The 20293-nt window shown below is 31.7% G+C and overlaps 4 protein-coding genes across 5 annotated transcripts; 1 reads left to right on the top strand and 3 right to left on the bottom strand.

Moving 5' to 3' along the window:
• Nucleotides 1-706: 706 nt before the first annotated feature.
• LOC105133468 ((+)-neomenthol dehydrogenase-like) lies at nt 707-2792 on the bottom strand. Its single transcript, XM_011037492.1, has 6 exons — nt 2736-2792; nt 2411-2660; nt 2249-2326; nt 1800-1976; nt 873-1375; nt 707-764 (listed from the first exon to the last, which is right to left on the bottom strand). Exons 1-5 carry the CDS (start codon nt 2765-2767, stop codon nt 995-997), a joined length of 918 nt encoding a protein of 305 aa, XP_011035794.1. The 5' UTR covers nt 2768-2792; the 3' UTR covers nt 707-764; nt 873-994.
• A 6200-nt stretch (nt 2793-8992) lies between these two features.
• LOC105133452 (uncharacterized) lies at nt 8993-10798 on the top strand. 2 transcript variants are annotated; one of them, XM_011037466.1, is made up of 3 exons: nt 9043-9441; nt 10149-10293; nt 10601-10798. In XM_011037466.1, the coding sequence occupies exons 1-3, from the start codon at nt 9418-9420 to the stop codon at nt 10774-10776; spliced, it is 345 nt and encodes a 114-aa protein (XP_011035768.1). In that variant the 5' UTR covers nt 9043-9417; the 3' UTR covers nt 10777-10798. The 2 variants fall into 2 exon arrangements, 1 of the variants encoding a protein (XP_011035768.1); XR_843804.1 differs by having other exon boundaries at nt 8993-9441; nt 9738-10676.
• A 57-nt stretch (nt 10799-10855) lies between these two features.
• LOC105133462 ((+)-neomenthol dehydrogenase-like) lies at nt 10856-12524 on the bottom strand. The gene is made up of 5 exons (XM_011037482.1): nt 12311-12524; nt 11973-12222; nt 11802-11879; nt 11505-11681; nt 10856-11351 (listed from the first exon to the last, which is right to left on the bottom strand). The coding sequence occupies exons 1-5, from the start codon at nt 12337-12339 to the stop codon at nt 10971-10973; spliced, it is 915 nt and encodes a 304-aa protein (XP_011035784.1). The 5' UTR covers nt 12340-12524; the 3' UTR covers nt 10856-10970.
• Nucleotides 12525-13447: 923 nt separating this feature from the next.
• On the bottom strand, nt 13448-20116 carry NAD-ME2 (NAD-dependent malic enzyme 2). The gene is made up of 19 exons (XM_011037455.1): nt 19847-20116; nt 19286-19382; nt 18774-18892; nt 18518-18685; nt 18227-18355; nt 17895-17955; nt 17648-17751; nt 17472-17555; nt 17235-17341; nt 16959-17061; nt 16564-16671; nt 16343-16408; nt 15913-15985; nt 15738-15824; nt 15507-15561; nt 15346-15417; nt 14712-14774; nt 14253-14367; nt 13448-13844 (listed from the first exon to the last, which is right to left on the bottom strand). The coding sequence occupies exons 1-19, from the start codon at nt 19985-19987 to the stop codon at nt 13773-13775; spliced, it is 1824 nt and encodes a 607-aa protein (XP_011035757.1). The 5' UTR covers nt 19988-20116; the 3' UTR covers nt 13448-13772.
• Nucleotides 20117-20293: the final 177 nt, after the last annotated feature.

Below are 20293 nucleotides of genomic sequence, written 5' to 3'. Positions count from 1 at the left end.
TAATTTTATTAAAAAAATATAATTAATCAAAAGTATTTTTATCAAAAGTATCACTGATGTCAGAATATTTATCATAAAAAAATTCATTTCTATCACTATTTTTATAAAAAAAATATATATTATAAGATTTACAGACAAATCACGTAAAAAACATTTTCTTGTTGGAATACTTCGACGAAACATGGTATATTCTTTTTCATCCCACAACTTTCCTCGTCATCTACTCCGCCATGTGGAAATTGTTGGGTTGGCCTAAGAAATTGATGGAACACATATTTATTATTATTTAAAAAAAATATATGTTTTTCATATGCTCAAATCCAAAATAGAATTTTGAAAACATGAATTGGACTGAAACTATGATCGTGGACCTTTTTATTGGGCCCATTTCCAGCACCCCGTGGACATACACTTAATGTTTATCAACATTACTGAACGCTCCTTTAGCCCATTCATTTGGCACATTCAGAAAAACAGTGACAAACAACACTACCTAAATATGTCTTAAAACAAATTATGGAGAAAAAATTATTGATTTTGATGTTTTAATAAACCCTCTAGAAAAACTATAATGTAAGAAGTTGATAAGTTAAAGGTAAGCCTAAATAACACTTGATTTCTAGAAGACTAAGCAAATTGGGTTTTAGATTTAAATCCATACACGACTTTGTGTTTGGCAAAGCTTAGGACTGGACTTGTACTTTGGTTTATTGTAAAATTATTTTTTAGCCAACTTGTTATAATATGAAGTTGAAATGCAACCTCCTACTGGAGGCTTACATGGTCGTTAACTTCAGGGCCCGTGGGATTAGTCGTGGTAAGCGCAAACTGGCTCAGACACCCACATTAATCTAAAAAAGTTGAAATGCAACCTCACACAGACAGTAACTCCAGTTTATCTTGCCTGGAAGGCTGCAAGTGAATACATCAAGCAGCAAAATTTCAATGTCTTGCTGTCACTTTGCACATCATTATTATAATGATTCATTTTCATTCAAAAGCATGGCAGCATTTGTTTCTGGTAAAAGAAACAGCCAGAAGGCCCTCCTTCAGGCAGCAATGCCAGCCTCACAGCATTTTCGGCTCCCTCGGACGCGGTGAAGATGCCTGTATTGGTAGTTATGTCAGTCTTGCAATAGCCAGGACAGAGACAGTTCACACAGAAACTGGGGTACTTCTTGGCCAGAATCCTTGTGTAGGCACTCATGGCAGCTTTAGAAACAATATAGGCAGGCAGATAAGTTGGCCAGCCTTTGGATTCCAGCAAATCTTCCTTAAAATCTTTAAGAAACTCGTTCACAACCTCATCTACTCTATCTTCATTGAGATTTTCAACATCATTCAGCAATCCTTTTGCCCATTCATTGTTTATGTTCTAAGCTGCATAACAGGGAAAAACTTGGGTTAGACTGCATGTAAATACAACTACGTGCTATAGTCTGTGCTAAATGAAACACAGATTCAAAGGATAGTAGATGCAAGATTATCCCTATAATGCTAATTCTTTGGAGCTAACACAGGAAACAAGTACTTTGCACTTAATTACCAGGCTCGGAAAGATATGACACAGAGATTAACAAGGAAAATTGTTTCTTCTAGGAAAATTATCCAGAAGGCAAGATAATTCATAATAAGAAGACATAGAAACGTTACTTCACATTTACCAGTCTTGAAGTCGAATTCATGTTTTCTCAAAAAGGGAGAAATAACTCGGCCAAATTCCAAAATATGAAACTACTAATTAATTCAATATGGATAAAAAAGTATCAAGATTTCATTCTTGAAAGACAGTCCTGTACCTTTAAAAGCCCCAGCTTTGAAGAGACATTTACGATCCTCGGTGAATCAGACAACTGTAGGAGGGGAGCTAGTGCTTCTACCATTCCTCTTGCACCATAGTAGTTTGTTTTCACACATTGTTCTGCCATCTCATAACTTTGAGTTCCAATTTCAGCCCACACTTGCTTTCCAGTTGGCTGCATTTACACAAAAGAATTTATACCCTTTTTAACGCTTCAAAAAAAAAAACATATCCACAACAACAATTGTAAGATCTACTTAATTTTCTATTCTAAATAACCTCAATATTCACAAAATGATGATTAAAAGCAACAATTAGTGTCAATGGCTGATTCCTGGTCTATCATGTAAATATAGCCAGCACAGGCATTGCCGTTTCGGAAGATCGATAGTGATTAGTTTATGACTTGTGTCCTCCTCTTGGAGTCATTTCAAAATCAAGACTTACGAAATCACCAGCTTGTTCAAAGGCTCTTTTAAAAGCGTCAACCTTTAGTGCAACTCCACTAATCCCAGCATTGTTCACCTGCACAAGGTTCCAAAAATTATGAGATAAACAAAAAAAAAATCAGATGATTACAATCCAAGAAATTCGTTACTTCATATATACCAAGATATCAAGTTTTCCAAATTTGGTTTTCACAAATTCTGCAAGCGACGCGATGCTATTGAGGTCAACCACGTCAAGTTGATGGAAAACCACAAGATCATCAGAGATACCAGAGTCTTTCAGCTTTTGAACAGCTTCAAGACCGATTTTCTCATCGATGGCTGTTAACACCACCAAAATCCCATTAGAAGCTAACTGCCTGCATATTTCATATCCAATCCCCTTTTCTGCTCCTGTCACAACTGCATGCCTGAGACACAGACACTTTAAAGAAGTCAGGATTTTCTTAACAAAAGAAGAAAAAAAAAAGAAGCGTAACCTTCACCTCTTTGCGTGAATGGTGGACTCTTGAGCCATGGCTGATAATATGAAGATGGCTATGAAATGATTTTAAAAAGAACGCAGAACTTAATGACTCTTTTACCAGATTGTAAGAAGATTTAAATAGATTCTTACAGCCTTCACTTTCCCATGTGGCCGCGTGAATGAGATAATAACACATGGTTTATTTTTTTGTTATATTTTAAAAAAAATTATTTTATTTTTTAAAAACCAATAATCACAAGTAATTACAAGTTACATTAAGTTACGTGGGAAAAACACTATGATATTATTTACAAAACAATATGGATTCTACATATTTTTTAACATAGTATTTTTTATTATAATTTTTTATAAATTATTTTTATTAATTTTATTTTTTTAATATTAAACACCATATAAAAAAATACTATAACTTTATTCACAAAATATTGTGGATTGTTATAATTTTTTCATCATATGGTTTTTCTTTTTTTTTTTATTTTTTTCAAAATTATCTTTGTTAATTTTATTTTTTTAATTTTGAGTTGGTTAGGATTTTAACTTTGTAATTTAAAAAAAAAAACATTATGAATTGCTACAATGTTCCCCTACATTATTTTTTTATTATGATTTTTTTTAAAATTATCTTTGTCAATTTAATTTTTTAAATATTAAACTAGTTAAGAATTTAGCTTTGTGATTTAAAAAAAAACTGTTATGTGTAGCTACAATGTTTTCCCACGTGATTTTTTTTTGTTATGATTTTTTTCTAAAATTATCTTTGTTGGTTTTAATGGGAAAAACACTATAGTTTTCCTCATAAAACACTATGAATTGCTATAGTATTTCTCCACATAGTTTTTTCTGTTATATTTTTTCAAAATTATTTTTTTATTTTATTTTTTTAATATTATAATTACAGCTAAATCATGTGAGGAAAGCACTATAGTTTTCTTTGCAAAATATTGTGAATTATTACAGTGTTTTCTCACATGGATTTTTTTATTTTTTTATTTTTTACATTATTTTTATCAATTTTTTTTAAATATTGAGCTGGTTGAAAATTACAATTACAATAAAGCTAAATCAAGTGAGGAAAACACTATAGCTTTCCTCACAAAACACAATATTTTCTCACATGTTTTTTTGTTTTGTTTTTTTTTGTTATAATTATTTTTTAAATTATTTTTGTTGATTTTATTGGAGAAAACAATGTAATTTTTCTTACAAAACACTATAGATTGCTATAGTATTTACCACATGGTTTTTTTTATTATATATTTTTTAAATCATTTTTATCGATTTTATTTTTAAAAAATTAACAATTATAGATAATTACAAGTAAGGCTAAATCATATGGAAAACACATTGTAGCTTTCCTTACAAAATACCATGGATTGCTATATTTTTTCACACATAGTTTTTTTTTTATGATTTTTATTGAAAATATCTTTATCGATTTTATTTTTTAATATTGAGCATCACATGGAAAAAACAGAGTAGTTTTTCTCACAAAATACTATAGATTGGTATTGTGTTTCCCCCACAAGGTTTTTTTTCAGTTTTTTTCAAAATTATCTTTGTTAATTTTATATTTTTAATATTAAACTGGTTGAGGTTTTAGTTTTGTAATTTTTTTAAAAGCATCATAGATTGATGCAGTGTTTCCCCGCATGATTTTTTTATGATTTTTTTTAAAATTATCTTTCAATTTTATTTTTTTAATATTAAATTGGTTAAAAATTTAGTTTCATAATTTTTGTCTTTAAAATATTATGGATTGTTGCAATATTTCTTCTCGTGGCTTTTTTTTGTTATGATTGTTTTTAAATTGTCTTTGTTGATTTTATTATGGAAAACACTATTGTTTTCCTCATAATACGCTATGGATTACTATAATGTTTTTCTACATGGTTTTTTATTGTATTTTTTTAAAATTATCTTTGTTAATTTTATTTTTTTAATATTATAATTATAAGTAAGGTTAAATCATGTGAGGAAAGCACTATAATTTTCCTCGCAAAATAATATAGATTACTATAATATTTTTTTATATGGATTTTTTTTTTATTTTTTTTATTTTTTTTATTTTTATTTTTATTTTTATTTTTTTAATAATAAGTTCATTGAGAATTTAGATTTTTAATTTTTTTTATTTTTATTAACAAAAAAATAAATCATATAACAAAAAATTAAATTATATAAAAAAAATATTATAATTTTTTTTTATAAAATACTATAAATTACTACAATTTATTTAATTTAGTCTCTAAATTTTTAATTTTCAACACAATTTTTTTCTCTCATATACTGTACCTTCAGTTTCCATCATTTATCTACTATTAATTCATAAGTATAAATTATTAAATATATTTGCTTTATCAGCTCGTGGCTGGCGAGTATCCCATCTAGTCTCTGCACAGCTCATGTACAATTGATCGCGTGTCCCATATATTCACCACTTACATCCCATCTAGTCTTTCCATAGCTCACGTACAATTGATGGCGTGTCCATGTATGCACCACTCACATGAACATCTTCAAAGGACAGCATGCATTATTGATTTTGCACGATTTTGGAGTTTTTTTTATTTTTTTTTAAATTAGCATTGCTTGGAAAAATAACAAAATAATGTAGTTTGAAATTTTGTTTTGGTAAAATAGCACGTGGTATAAATTTCAAGGAGAGAAGAGTCAAACTGAAAAAAATATTGACAAAATAAATTTAACAGCATAAAGTAAGATTAGACCACACGAGCTTTTCTTGATTTTGCATCCGTACGGACAAAAATGCTGAACCTTGGACGGTGCCAGGACATCATGCAAAGGGCCCATTACCTCATATCATGTTGTAAGTTCTTTCCAAGACCAAATTACATATTTGACACCTTTTCTCTTTCCTATGATAATGCACGTCTCGGCGTAGAGCATGGTATTTCGGTTAAAATATTATTTGTATAAATTTATTTTTTAATTTTTTAATATATTAATATTAAAATAAGTTTTAAAAAATACAGTATTTTAACATATTAAAAAAATAAAAAGTAATATTGGCACAAATATTTTTTTTTCAAATATGAGATTTGAAACCCATTAGTATATATAATTTATATTTTAAAAAATAAGTTATGTTTTTTTAATATAAGATAAAAAAAAATTTGGTTTAAATACTTGAACTTAAAAAGATAATGTAGTATTCTTTCAATGTCAGATTTGAAACTCATTAATATATATAATCTATGTCCCCTGAAAAAAAGCTATCTTTTTTTAATGTAGAATTTAAAACTCATTAGTATATATATTCTATATTTCCAAGAAAAAAAGTTATAATTTTTCAATGTGAGATAAAAAAACTTTTTTTGGTTTAAATACTTCAACTTAAAAGCTTAACATAATATCTTTTTTAATATGGGATAAAAAAACTTTTAAAATATTTTTTAAAACTTCACCGTTTACAATATATATAACCTATATTTACATGGATTTTTTCTTATTTATCATATAAAATATTAAAATTTTTTTTTTTAATTTTTCCAGATTGACCTGAGTTGATCCATGAAACCCAAGACCGATCCCTTAGCTGGATTTAATAACTATGAGACAAATAGCTAGAAATGTGAAAGTTATTAAGTTAGATAGAAATAATAAATATTATTAAATATATATTAAAACTAAATAAAATCCAGGTCTACTTGCGTAAACTTCTAATGAAATATAACATATGTGCTCAATACAAGATACCAAGTATACCATGATAATATAATATACTGGAGTGGCATGGCCAGATATAGTTATGAGCATGTTAATTTATCCATTTATACCAATATTATTTTAGATGCATGCATTTAAAATTGTTATATATTTGTTAAAAAAAGTTCCTAGTAAGGCACATTTAAAAACACCTTATGAATTATAAACATGTAAAAAACCTAGTTTAAAGCACATATATGTTTAGGGCTGCCTATCAAGAGTAAGAATTTGTAATCTACAATAAAGGATATTGGATTCAAGAGCAACTAGTAATTTCTTCATTGATTATAAAAACAATCTGAAAAACATAAATTTTATTATCCTAGCTATAACACAAGAATTGTTAAAACTAGAAATACTAGATTAATTGAAAATAATGAAAATAGTAGGAGTAAAACCTCGTGTAATGTAAAAGTTTAAGAAGTTAAAACGCAAGTTCTTTTACTCTTTACCTCTTCTAAATTTATAATTCTCAAATTATTAAATAGTTTAATAGTTATAAAAAACAATAGAGGAATGATTATATATCCCACCATGAATACATTGTTAACGAACCTATAATAGATGAACCATAAGAGATAACATTAAGTAAGTCTTAGATACAAATAAACTCTATATTTTGAATTATTTTGTCGTGTGTCTATAAGAGTTGGAATCTGACTTAAAACCTTATTAAAATACTTGAAGATGGTAAAAGACTCAAATGTAAATGGGTATTTAAGATCAATCAAGACTTAAATGATAATATTGAATGATAAAAGACAATACTTGTTGCTAAAATATTTATTTAAAAAGATGGTATTGGCTATAAATAAATATTTTCATTAATTTATGAGAAATAATCACTTAGTATTATCATACTTTTTGGTATCTCATATGACTTAGAGTTACATTAAATGAATATGAAAACTTTCTTCTAAAAAGGAATTTTTAAAAAATATATAAATCAATTAGAGGGATTTTTAGTTGAAGGAAAGGAGTTCATGGCATGTGAACTTAATAAATAAATATACAAACTGAGATAAGTTTCTAGAAAATGATACTTCAAGTTTAATGATACTATTATTTTATAGTTTAAAGAAAAACACTATTAAGTGGTGTATATATTTAAAGGTTACTGTAAGCAAGTTTTTATTTTTTATTTTGTATATTAATAATATCTTGTTTACAACTAATAATCTTGGTTTACTAAACAGGACCAAGAAATTTCTCTCTTATAACTCCAATATAAAAAACATGGAAGAGACAAGTTATATGATTGGGATAAAAATATTCTAAGAAAGATCATAAGAGTTAGTGAGATTATCTAAAGAAAATGTATTAGTAAGGTTTTAAAGAGACTTAAAATGGATAAATACTTAAAAAATTGCATTCGAATTAAAAAAAAATAGATAAATGTAGTTTTATATAATGCTTAAAAATGGACTGGGATGCAAACAAATAGAAAGAATTCCATATGCTTTAATTATTGAAAGCTTCATGTATACTTAAACTTGTACCAGGCTAAATGTTAGTTTTGTTGTTATAAATCAGGCAAGTATGAAAGTAATCCAACTAGAAAATTATAATGAAAGAATTAAGCAACTTACAAGAAAAAAAAACTGCATTGCTCACTTGAAATAATAATATATTAGATTAATTTGTACTAATTTTAAGTAACTTATTAAATTTATGATCTAATATCCATAAAAAATAAATTAAAATAAGTGTAAAGCTGATTTTGCAATTAACAAAATATTAAAAAACAACTTAAAAAAAAAACATTCAATTTAAAGCAATGGCAAGAAATAACCCGAGTCACTAAGATTAATCTTCCAAACATATAACCTAAGTCATAAAAATAGACTAATTCCATGAAAAGCAAATTAAAAAAAATATAAAGTTTAATTTCTTACAAATTAATGTTGAAAGATAAAATTAATTAAATTAATTAAAAAAACAAATAATACCAAACTTGTAACCTAGGTTAGTTTGTCCCGAGTTACGAGACTGGATAAATCCATAGAAATCAAACAAAGAAAAACTAAAAAGCTTAATGTCCAACTAAACCAATCCGATATTAAAAAATAAATTTAAAAAAATAACAAAAAGTATAATTAAATAACTTGAATTAATTCAAAATAGATTATCAAACTTATAATTTGATTTATAATATAAAGATAACCTTATAAAGAGTAAATAAAAATAATAATTATGAAACTCAATTTTCAATAAATTTAAATATTAAAAAAATATTTTTAAAAAACAATAAAATAAACAACTTGAAGTAATTTAAATTATTATGTTAAACTTGTGATTTAATTTATGATATATAAATAACTTAATAAAAAAATAAAAAATTATGAAATTTAATTTTCAGATAGATCAATGTTAAAAAATAATATTAAAAAAATTATAAATTAAATATGAAGTTTAATATCCATGTACAAATGATAATTTGCTTTGCTATTTTAAAGAGAGTAAAATGTAGAAATTAAGGGAAAATAAAGAGAAAAAGAAAAGAAAAAAAACTGAGTTGTTGGTGCCAAAATGAACCTCCTCCCTGTACATTCGTTGCCTTGAAAAAAGAAGTTGCCAAGACGAGTGAAATTATACCGAGAAAGGCTGCCGACGGAGGTCGATGGCTGCCGCACGCACCATTGGTTTAAATGGTGTGTAATTGGAAGCACGTTGTGGTTAATACTGAAGGCATTACAAACAATATGCTTAAGATCCGTTGGTTTTGAGTTTCAAACATTTTTTTTTTTGGGGATAAAAAGCAGTTTGAAACTCAAAAATAAACATCCCCCTAGTTTTTTGTCCATTAAAACCATCTACTCATCCTCAAATGTTGGGAACATTCATCACATAGTCTCTCATTTTGGTTAAATAGACCCCTTTTATTTTATTTGTGGGCATTACAACTCTCATATTTTCAATTTGTTGTCACATGTGTTTCCCCACTTTCACTTCCTATGGCTTCCCTCATGGATCTTCTGGTATGTTTTGCTCTTTTTAGTTTTCTTTGATTATTTTTTATTATTATTATGTTATTGGTTTTTAGCTGTTCAGTGTGAAATGGGCGTTTGCTTTATCAGTTTTTGGACCGAGGAGATTGTGTTTTTGAGTCTTTTGATTCGTAGTTTTTTAATGTCATGCATAATGGATATATTTTTTATTGGTATAGTGAAGGATTGGGATTTTTAGATTCTTGCATCTACAAGCTTTGAGATGGTTTTGGATTCGATGTGATTAATGTTGTGATCTCATTGAACTAAATTTTGCATTGAGACAGATTTAACGGAAGGCGGTTCCTTATAGGGACGCTGGATGACGCTTTGTGGGTTTCATAATATTGTGCAATTTTCTTTCCCAGGATGACTGATTTGTGAAGAGGATGAAGGAGGAGTTAGACACTGTAATTTAATTGCTGTGCATGCTGGTTTAGAGAAAGGGAACAGTGTAGATGAACAGCTAAGGTGATGGTTCGGTATTAATTTTTTATTTTATTTTATCCAAGGATTGCGAGGACTTTCATGTGCTGAAACTGTTAGACCTAATCTGCCAGTTTTTCCAGCAACCTACCTTCTTCAGTGGGAAATGACTTGATGTTGATGGGTTTACACTTTCTGGACATTTTATATCAGCATTCTTCTTATTCGATGTATGACTGAAACGTCGATGTTTGATGGTTAATTTCTCACAGGAATTAACAGAGAAATCAGCCATTGTTGTTAGCCGCTACCACGGGAAACTTAAGATTGAGGATCCTAGATTGTTTCTTGATGAAGGTGCTGTTAGCGGCCGGCTTTTTCTCCCGACTAGTGACAAGCAGCACCTCTATTTCACAAGTTAGTTCCATTGATCTTTAAGCTCTAATCCTAACAATTATCAGAGTTGTCCAGCATCATCAAACTTTAGGATGGCTAGATGCCTGCTTCACTTGTTTAGTTGATATTCATGCGCATAGGTTCAGCTTAAAACCAGGTTTAGTTCGCCAGCACACAATCCTGTAGAACTCTATTTCTAACAAAATTATTCACTCAAACTAGAGTCTGGCTAGGTGTTAGGTTTCCAGGATTTCAGACACGAGCAATAACAGGATTGAATCTACCATAGGACATAAATCCTTCTTTCTTTCTTTCAGTTTTTTTTCAGTGGTAAGGGGAACCTCAGGCCAGCTTATGCATCAACATAGACTAAATCCCTTCAAGAACGATGTTAAATGCATAACATCCATATTGGCCAGGTGTATTCAGATGAACTTAGTAAGATTTTGTGAGTGCTGGTCTGAAAACTTGAATCTAAGAAATCAAGGGAGCAAATCTACTTAACCACCAAGACAACCCTTAGAGGTTATAGGACACCAATCCTGTTAAATAAAACATAGCACAAACTGCGACTCCATCCGCATGTTGGCAATATGTTCATATTATTCTGCCTAGGTGGGAAAATACATCAACAACTTGGAATTTTACTACTTGCGATTCCATTATCACACGACGATTCTATAATGTCTCGTCTTCTTTCAAAAATAGGTCAGCATTTCTTTCTGCAAAAAGCAAAAACCAGAAGGCCCACCATCAGGCAGCAGTGCCAACCTCACAGCACCTTCAGCTCCTTCTGCAGCGGTGAAGTAGCCGGTATTTTTACTTAAGTCGGTCTTGCAATAGCCTGGGGAGACACAATTGGCATGGAAATTCGGGTACCTTTTGGCCAGAATCCTAGTGTACGCATTCATGGCAGCTTTAGCAACAGTATAGGCAGAGAGTTGAGTCGGCCAACCTTTGGTTTTTAGCAACCCTTCCTTGAAATCTTTTAGAAACTCCTTCAAAATTTCATCTATTCTATCTCCAGTGAGGCTTTCAACATCATTCAGCAATCCTTTAACACGTCCATTGGGTATATTCTAAACCACATAGCAGGAAAATACTTGTTATCTAAGCTACATGGAAAACTAATAAATAACAGTAACGCAAGAAATGTTATCATTCAAGAGAAACAATTCAACCAGATTTCTGGACCCCGTAACTGATCTAGAAAAAGGGTTATTAAGTACTACCTTCAACAGTCCCAATTTTGAAGTAACATTTATGATCCTTGCTGAATCAGAAAGCTGGAGGAGTGGAGTTAGAGCTTCAACCATCCCTCTTACCCCATAATAGTTTGTTTTGATGCATTGTTCTGCCAACTCAAAACTTTGAGTTTCAATTTCATTCCACACTTCCTCCCCGTCTGGCTACATTTTACAAAGAAAAATCTTATGCCATCTATAACATTCAATATCAACAGAATGGCGATTACGAACAATAATTAGGACTTATCTCCCTTTTTTTCTGAATTCATTCCAAAGTCTTACCCAACAACCAGAAAGCTCGAAGGCTCTTTGGAAAGCATCAGCATTTAGCACAACTCCACTAATCGCAGCATTGTTCACCTGCACAGGGTTCCAATTTTCTCATAATGCACTTAAGAATTCAATTGTTCAACAAATTACAGGACCTAGAATCCAACAAATTTGTTATCTCACCAAGATATCAATTTTTCCAAATTTGATTTTGACAAACTCAACCAAAGAAGCAATGGAATCTGGGTCAACCACATCTAGCTGATGGAAAACCACAAGATCATCAGAGATGCCAGATTCTTTCATCTTTTGAACAGCTTCAAGGCCCCTCTTCTCATCTCTAGCTGTCAACACCACAACAATCCCATGAAAAGTCAACTGCCTACATATTTCCAGCCCAATCCCTTTATTTGCTCCTGTCACGACTGCATATCTGAGACAAATCAAGACTTTGTGGTTATTTATAGTAAGAGCATGATAGGAGTTCAAAGCAGCGCCTGAAAATGCAAAGTTGAGCTTGCCTCTTTGTTGCAGTGGATGTTTCTGCCATGGCGGATGAGGTGTAGCCGTACAGATGAATGCAGGACTTTATAAATCCTTAACAAATTGCGTGTCTACGCCCACACACGTATATGCTGATTCGGATTGCGTGTGATTCGGATACGTGTCACTTTCCAACATGACATTGGCAGCCACTACGTACAAGCCGCCAGTGTTGGCATTAGAATTTCTAGGAAATCACTGAGAAAGCGCGGAATGGTATTAACTTGGAGGAGTCGGTAAGAATCACAAACAGGAGATAAATCATAGACACGGGCTGGAATTCTTGTATCATAATTTCTTATAAAAAATATTTCTCCAAATCACAAGACTATCTATCTTCTTGCTAGGTCATCAATGGTTCGACGACTCCTACTCAGAATTCAGAAATCGTTGCCTTTTTTTCCCACAAATTATTCATGCCAGCATGAAATCGACTCCTGTTTGTAACTTTTGTGCAGTTTTTTTGGTGTATTATTATCCCTGTCAATTTTGTTTATTTCATATTGTTGATTAAAAAAAACAGTTTTTAGGTTTACTTGATTCATGGAAGGGATTCATTAGCTAATTTGGATTAAAAAAATTGATGTTTTTTCTTTGAAAGAAGGATTTTGAGTAAAACTAAGTATAAAATTTAGTTAGAAGGAAGGAATTAATTCCTGGATCCATTTACATGAAATAAAACTATTAATTTAAGCTCTTAAATATATGATTATTTTCTAAACCAAAACCTTAATGGTGGATTTTTAGCCCTTGAGTAGTTTTTTAATTATTTGTTAAAACTTTTAGCTTGATCCCTTTTTTAAAAATTAGCATAACTTCTTTCGTTTAGTTTTAAAATATCACTCTAAACAAGTGAACTCCCAAAATACCCCCCTAATTCCCTAAATTTTGGTGGCGAAAAATTCAACACATTAATACATTTTTCACCAACAATTAATTTGCTAAATTCCGCGCCCATCTCTATCATTAATTGGACGTGAAGGTCATATGTTGTTCTCTTAAATCAACAAAAATTCATAAATAGCCGTCAGAGATAAAAGAAAATCCACTTTGATTTCTTGATCATGATTTAACTCCGTTCAATTCAAGCCCACCACCTGATGATCAGATCAATAAAAGCAAATTGCGCTGCAATCGATCTTATAAACAAAATCCCAAAAAAGAAAAAGAAGAAAAATTGATCGGTTGCAACACTGCCTCCAGAAAATGAGCTCGGTAATATACATAAATAAATCCTTCTCATTAACAATTCATAGCTCAAGTAGATGAGCTATGGAAGAATATTGAGTTCCTGTTTCCATTACTTGCCCTTCTTCTGTTTCTGAAGTTAGCAAATTACGAGTCCACAGGAAAATATAAACCAAGAATATCGAGGTTGGATGCAGCATTTCAGACATGGTTTGAAGAAAATTACCCCCAACGGAAAAGATGAGTCGAGCCTTATTTCTCATGAACAAGGGGGCTGTAAACAGGGAACCACATATTCTGCATGACATATGCCACAGTCTCCTCCTGCATCCAAAATCACAGCAATAATAAATAGATACTTCAAAACATTCACATGGTAAAACTGATTAGATTATTCTTACAGAGTTGTTTCACAAGTGAAGGCTTGTAGACATAATTTATATACAAGGTATGTAAGGAATACATGGTAATTTCCTTGTATCAAGGCCTTAAGAGTGCAAATACTCAGTTACTTTTGACAAAGAAATCATAAGTCTGAAGGTGTTTATAATATATATATATATATATATATATATAAACAAAGAAAAAGGAGTTCATATTTGCATATATTCATTCCTCTATTTGTTTAACACTTCTCATATTACTTCAACATAGGTTCATTTAAAATAGAATTGTATTTTACTGGCCATATTTTTATCAAAAGGATTGCATTTACTCAGTAATGAAACATACTTTTGACATGTGCTTGAGCTCCCGGGGGCCCACATCACCATGTCCTTCTGCCAGGTCTTCTTCAACAGCTGCTTGCACAACAGCAGCCCCAACCTCTGCTGTAATATGTCGAATACTGCATAATTAACAAGATGGCATCAGTCAACAACACGCCTACATAACTTTTTTTTTTTGTGATGATGAGAACTGCCCAGTAAGGCAAGGCAACCATGGGTGTCGGCCACAAATAAGTTGCACTTTATTACAATATGAAAGCTAATATCCAATATCCATTGTCAATCTACCTCTCAAGTTTAATTACATGATGTTTAATTCCATCCTTGCCCTTACATGGAATGATTGGCTGCTCAAATTCCAGCAATAAGCAACAAGTAGAAAAATTAACACCCCCCCCCACCAAAAAATAAAATAAAATAAAAATAAATAAATAATGTAACCACCTACATCTGAAAACATTACCTATCAATAGATGGGTACAATATGCCCTTTTGGATTTCTTCATCCGTTATGTATGAAGCAAGGCTGTACAAATTAAATCATATCAGCAATTTAAAGGGAATAGAAACTTCAAGCCAAGTGATATAATCAGAAACATGGTAAAAAATATCAACCTAACATTAGTGAGAATTTGCAGAACTTTAGATGAACGTGTTATGTTTTCCGGGTTTTTATTATGAAGGTGATTTTTATTCACCAATAGTAGATGTTTAAGAAAATCAACTAAATAAATAATTCTGGAAGCATCTAGGCGAGCATGAATCATATGACAGCTTATTAAAACTATCGAAGCATAAATATCATAATGCAAAAGGATGAGAGAGTTGAAAATCATAAAGTTTATACAAACTTATAGATCTATCAATCCAAAAATATAAGATGCAGGGGTCACACCAAATGCCACCCAAAATTAGGCAGGCAGCTTATTATTTGATAATCATAGGACAATGCATCAGTTTGCATCATAATGAGCAGACTACTACTTCCATTGAAAACATTTAGGACCTTTCTACAGTAACAACTACAGTTTCAGGTTATTGCAAAACAGTTTCAGGTTAGGGAAAGGAGGCAAGTGAGCAAATTATCATGTCCATACCATTCAGCAGCTGCTTGCAACATTCCATCAGTTATAAAGTGTGCACCTGAGAGAAGAGTTCCCAAACCGATCCTGAAAATAGGAAATAAAATTATATATAACTTCATTATTTAAGCCTGGTTGGCAAAAGTCCAAGAGTAAAACCAGTGAGACACACGAACCCAGGAAACAGGTACATATTATTTGCTTGATTTACATGTCCTACTTTTCCATTTCCTGCAAACACAAATGATCATTGAAGGCGACAAATCATTGAAGTCAGAATTGAATACACCATGATTTAGAATGAACCTTTTATTACATGGAGAAACAGGAAAAATGCTTCTAGATCATCATTATATTCTGTCAAAAGACATCCAAACAAAATAAACATCAATACAAAAGTAATGTACCTAGATCAACATTTTCGAAAGGGCTTCCACTTGCAAAAACTATATTTGGTCCAGCATGCTTGAAAGCATCAGCAGCGTTGCATTCAGCTGTTCCATAGAAAACACAAACAGTCAACAAAAAAAATCTGGCAGCCATCATAAATTCTGCAAGTTTGTGGGGATTGCCGAGGCAAACCATTCATCGTGGGGTTTGACATGGAAAAAATAGCAGGTTTAGGTGAATCTGATTCTCGCATGGCCTTGAGCACCTGATTCATTCCAATCAATATTAAGATAGACGGAAGGGTAACAGTTAATGCATAATTATTTGACAGCAACATTACTCAATTTTTTACTTGGGGACTGTATGGAAACTAACTTACTAAGTTCCTAGTAAGGGCCATGTTTGCAGGTAGTTCAAAGTTCTTTTCTAAAGAAGATGGGATAAAACATTATTCATTCAGTATTTTATTTTAATTCAGGTTGATCTCATTTGTCTGAACACGGTTGTAAAACTAATGCCATAAAGACAATCGAACCCCTGCCAGTCATAAGCAAGGCAATACTGCATCAAACATCAGTAAAAGCTAATTATGGGAAGGAAAAGAAAGGACCAAGGACCTTACCGGTTCGTTAAAGATCCCACCAACTCCAGACAAACCAAGAAGCACATGGGGCTTCAGCTTTTTAACCTGAACAGGATTTAGCTGTGAGCAACTAGAACTCTTACAAAAAAAAAAATTCACAAATTTACAGAGTATAATTCCGAGGTTGAGCAGGTAAAAAGTATGCTTCTTCTTTCCACATAGGTCATAAAATTTCTGCCTTTAGTTCTAGTAAGTTTTACCACTTCAAGTAGACTAGCTCCCTCCCTAAGTCCTTCAACATCTTTTATGTCTTTAGCAAAGGGTGCTGCAGCTGGATCAAGATTTTTCCTCTCTTTTGTGATGAGACCCTGCATCCAGACAAATCTCTTTCTCAAACATAATTTAGTGAATGACGCCATGCATGCAGATGATATTTCTATCACACATCTATCAACAAATAGCCATTGATCATAAATAACATCTATTTATTCTCCTCGCTAACCAACAACAAAAAAATCACTAATATTATGCCTCAGTATAATAATCTCATAAAGCCATCAGATATCTGATCCATTTATCAAGGATAAAGACCTGATGGCATGTCAGAGAAGATATTGCAAATGCTGCAGTCATAAAGAACAGTGTAGTGTTTTACATCTTTATCAAGTAGATAACATTGATTCTTTGCAACCATTTCATTGTTCCCGGACATTCTTGAAAGAGCCTGTATTGCCATGGTAAGGACACCAAGCCCTGCACTGTAAGATGGAGAAAAGAAAATGTAAAATAATGCAGAGGATTAGCACATGCAAGCAATAGAAAAATCATTGTACGCTCATTACTTTCTTCTTTTTTCTTTTTCCCTTTTTTTTTTTTTTTTGGGGGGGGGGGGGTTAAAAAGATGAGAAAGTCAATGATTTTATGCAAGTACCTCCCGGCACCCACTACTACTATCTTTTGGTTAACAAAGTCAGACAATGGTCGGCCTTGCGCTCTCACAGTTCCAAGTAATCCAGCAAGTGCAACACCAGCAGTTCCCTATAACATCAAAAGTAAGCACAGTTACCATAACTGCAGATCATCCATGATAGTGTAGGGTCCTAGGCAATAAATTACATGCTCCACGTTATAATATACTGGCATACAACAGCAAGTACTCAGTACTCACCTGTACATCATCATTAAACATGCAAAACCTTTTACGGTATCTTTGCAGTGTTTCAAATGCCCACTTCATCTGAAAATCTTCGAACTGGCACATTTTCCAAATCATCAAGTTAGTGGCATGTATGAGACCACACAATTGGAAAAAAAAAAATTGACACTCTCAAAAAAAGGAAATACCTGTACAATGGCTTTGGGCCAGCGAGTATGAACAGCTTCCATGAACTCATCAACAATCGATAGATACTCTTCTCCTTCCAGCCTAGGTTGTCGAAGTCCTAAATCTGTGAAAACAAGTCGTAAGGTTTTTTGCTAGAAAGAGCAGATTCAAAAGGCACTTCATATAATACGTTATTCTTTAAAAAAAACAATAAATTAATATGATCCAAAAGGGATGGAATGGTATGAACTCGCATGCTTTACTCACAAAGAGGATCTTCAAGCAGCTTTTGATTGTTAGTACCAACATCTAACATAATTGGGAGTATCTGTTAGCCATGAACATAGGTTCAGTAATACAAGTGGTAACAGGTTGAGTAACAAAGCAGATAATATATCATAATGAGTAGAATTAAATATAGTTTCTAAAGTTAAAGAGACTCCAGATCTTCAAGCATACACAGCTGGAGCATTCATATTATATCTTTATACATGCAGATAAAAACAAGCATAGTAACAGCAAATTCTATATATAAATATTTAAACAGAGCTAATAAGTACACACAGAAAACCAGCAGGGAGAGTAAGAGGGGTACATACTCTCTGTGGGTTGATACCAGCAGCAGCAACATACATATCAAGTTTTCCAATAGGTATTCCAATTCCTTGAACTCCAAGATCACCCAGGCCGAGAATACGGCTTCCATCAGTGAGGACTATCATGTCTACCTGCACCACACAAATGGAATTTAAACCTATGGTCCTATGGTATAATGAATAGAGTGAAAAACAATCTTCATTACTCTATCAACGACAAATCTCCAATAAGGAAGAGAGGCAAAAGGAAGATTCTGTATTATTTGCCACCCTCATTCAAGATTCATACAGTACCTGTTGACCAGGCCAGTTGTAGATCATTGACATCATCTCTCCCTTATCCTTTGCACTAAAATACATTCCACGTGGGCGTCTAAATAATCCTGAGTAATTTTGACATACTAACCCTACTGTTGGAGTGTATATAATGGGAGCAAAGTCTTTGATATTATCAATGAGAACCTGGAGAGGAAAAGACATAAAAAGTAAAGCACATTAAATTTCAAATGGAGTTTAATATTTTCAAGATGAGATTTGCAACGGAACTTACTCGGTAGTATAATGTCTCATTCCTGTCATGTAGTCGATTCAAGATCCTCCATTTTGCTAAGGAGACAACACTGTATGGTTGGCCCTGAGTATTCTTCTCAAGGGACCTATATGATTCCACTAAAAACCAAAACACAAAAAACTTAATAATGTTAGTTAAAGTGCCAAACTGAGAGACCATTCATTTAAAGAGATGGAGCAGCCAAAAAGAAAACAGAAAAGCTTTCCTCAAAATTCCAGTTATAAAGAGGAGACATCAAATGATTCCAATAAACATGTTTCACAAAAGCTACTGCACTTTGTATTTAACAGCCTACCTAATTGACTGATTAGTTAATTCATGAATTATGAGATCTCAGAGGAAATTTTATTGTGGACTGATCGATTATTCCACTCATCAATTTATATTTTTCAACTTAATCCACAGTTACAATTCTGTAACCACATTAGCTTTATTTTACTTAAGCGAAAAGCAGATACTAACAACTTTAAGGAGGTCAGTGTTAAACTTACTAAAACGATCATATTGTTGCTCAAAGGATATAACACGTGGTGGAAGCAAACCACGTAGTCCTAGTCGATCCCTTTCAGTCAAAGGAAATCCTGTATCCTGCTCTTAAAAAAAAAAAACAAAAAACAGAAACCATGAAAATTTGAAAAATAAAATCAAATAAAAATTAAAAGATTTTATTTTGTGAACAGCAATTAGTATTAAAATGGTTCACAAAAAAAAATATTACATTTAAAAGTCTAGGATTTCAAGAAGATATGAGTTTACTTCAATCTTCAACAAATCCAACTCCAGAAAATGCAAAAAAAAAAAAAAACAAAAAGAAATTGCAAGATTCAATCTATGCAGAAAACCTAATTAAAAACTTCAATGTATCACAGTATTGTATTATTCAGCTAAATCAGAATCTCAGATTCACTACAACTCACGAATTCTACTAAATCTTGATCTTCCTTTTCTTGCTAAAACAACTAATAAACTAAAAAGAAAGATCCAGGAGGAACAGAGTAGCAGAACAACCATCTTGAAAATACCATTACAAATAAAAATAAAGAAATGTTAACCTTATTGAACCAAGGATCATGAAGGATATCAGCGCCACGTTTATGAACAATACAAGCACCAGGAATCGCAGCTGCGGATAAAAACCGCCGCTGCGACGAACTGCGCACATTCGACGCCACAAATCGCGCTACCTTCCACATTATTTTTCCCTCGATTCAATCAAGTCTAGAACTTCGCAGACCTTGCTAGCTGAATCGAAAAATCTAAAAAACAAAGAAAAAAGAAAAGAGCTTCACAGCATCTCAAATGTTGACTGGTAATAATAATAATAATAATTCAACCAAGTCCACGCTTGGGGTTTGTTCATAATGAGTTGATAAATTATTATTCACTTCGGGCCATGAAAGTATTTTATTTTATTTAAAAATATATTAAAATAATATTTGTTATTTTTTATAATTTATTATTTTATATCAGCCTGTCGTGATAGGCTGCCCAGTGATATA

This window comes from Populus euphratica, unplaced genomic scaffold, assembly GCF_000495115.2.
Source record: "Populus euphratica unplaced genomic scaffold, PopEup_1.0 scaffold2.1, whole genome shotgun sequence".
NCBI classification, from domain to species: domain Eukaryota; kingdom Viridiplantae; phylum Streptophyta; class Magnoliopsida; order Malpighiales; family Salicaceae; genus Populus; species Populus euphratica.
Note: the sequence above shows the minus strand (reverse complement) of the source record. Positions and strands in the feature narration are given on the sequence as shown.

Coding starts and splice junctions, on each gene's coding strand:
- LOC105133468 (XM_011037492.1), bottom strand. CDS start 2,767: ATGGCTCAAGAGTCCACCATTCACGCAAAGAG. Junction 1,977..2,248: donor TTGAACAAGCTGGTGATTTC/GTAAGTCTTGAT, acceptor GTGTAAATGCAG/CCAACTGGAAAGCAAGTGTG. Junction 1,376..1,799: donor CAAAGCTGGGGCTTTTAAAG/GTACAGGACTGT, acceptor TATGCAGCTTAG/AACATAAACAATGAATGGGC.
- LOC105133452 (XM_011037466.1), top strand. CDS start 9,418: ATGGCTTCCCTCATGGATCTTCTG. Junction 9,442..10,148: donor CTTCCCTCATGGATCTTCTG/GTATGTTTTGCT, acceptor AATTTCTCACAG/GAATTAACAGAGAAATCAGC. Junction 10,294..10,600: donor GCAGCACCTCTATTTCACAA/GTTAGTTCCATT, acceptor GTTTTTTTTCAG/TGGTAAGGGGAACCTCAGGC.
- LOC105133462 (XM_011037482.1), bottom strand. CDS start 12,339: ATGGCAGAAACATCCACTGCAACAAAGAG. Junction 11,880..11,972: donor TTGGAAAAATTGATATCTTG/GTGAGATAACAA, acceptor AACCCTGTGCAG/GTGAACAATGCTGCGATTAG. Junction 11,682..11,801: donor TCGAGCTTTCTGGTTGTTGG/GTAAGACTTTGG, acceptor TGTAAAATGTAG/CCAGACGGGGAGGAAGTGTG.
- NAD-ME2 (XM_011037455.1), bottom strand. CDS start 19,987: ATGTGGAAGGTAGCGCGATTTGTGGCGTCGAATGTGCGCAGTTCGTCG. Junction 17,752..17,894: donor GCTGCTTGAAGATCCTCTTT/GTGAGTAAAGCA, acceptor TTGTTTTCACAG/ATTTAGGACTTCGACAACCT. Junction 13,845..14,252: donor AGCTCAAGCACATGTCAAAA/GTATGTTTCATT, acceptor TTTTGGATGCAG/GAGGAGACTGTGGCATATGT.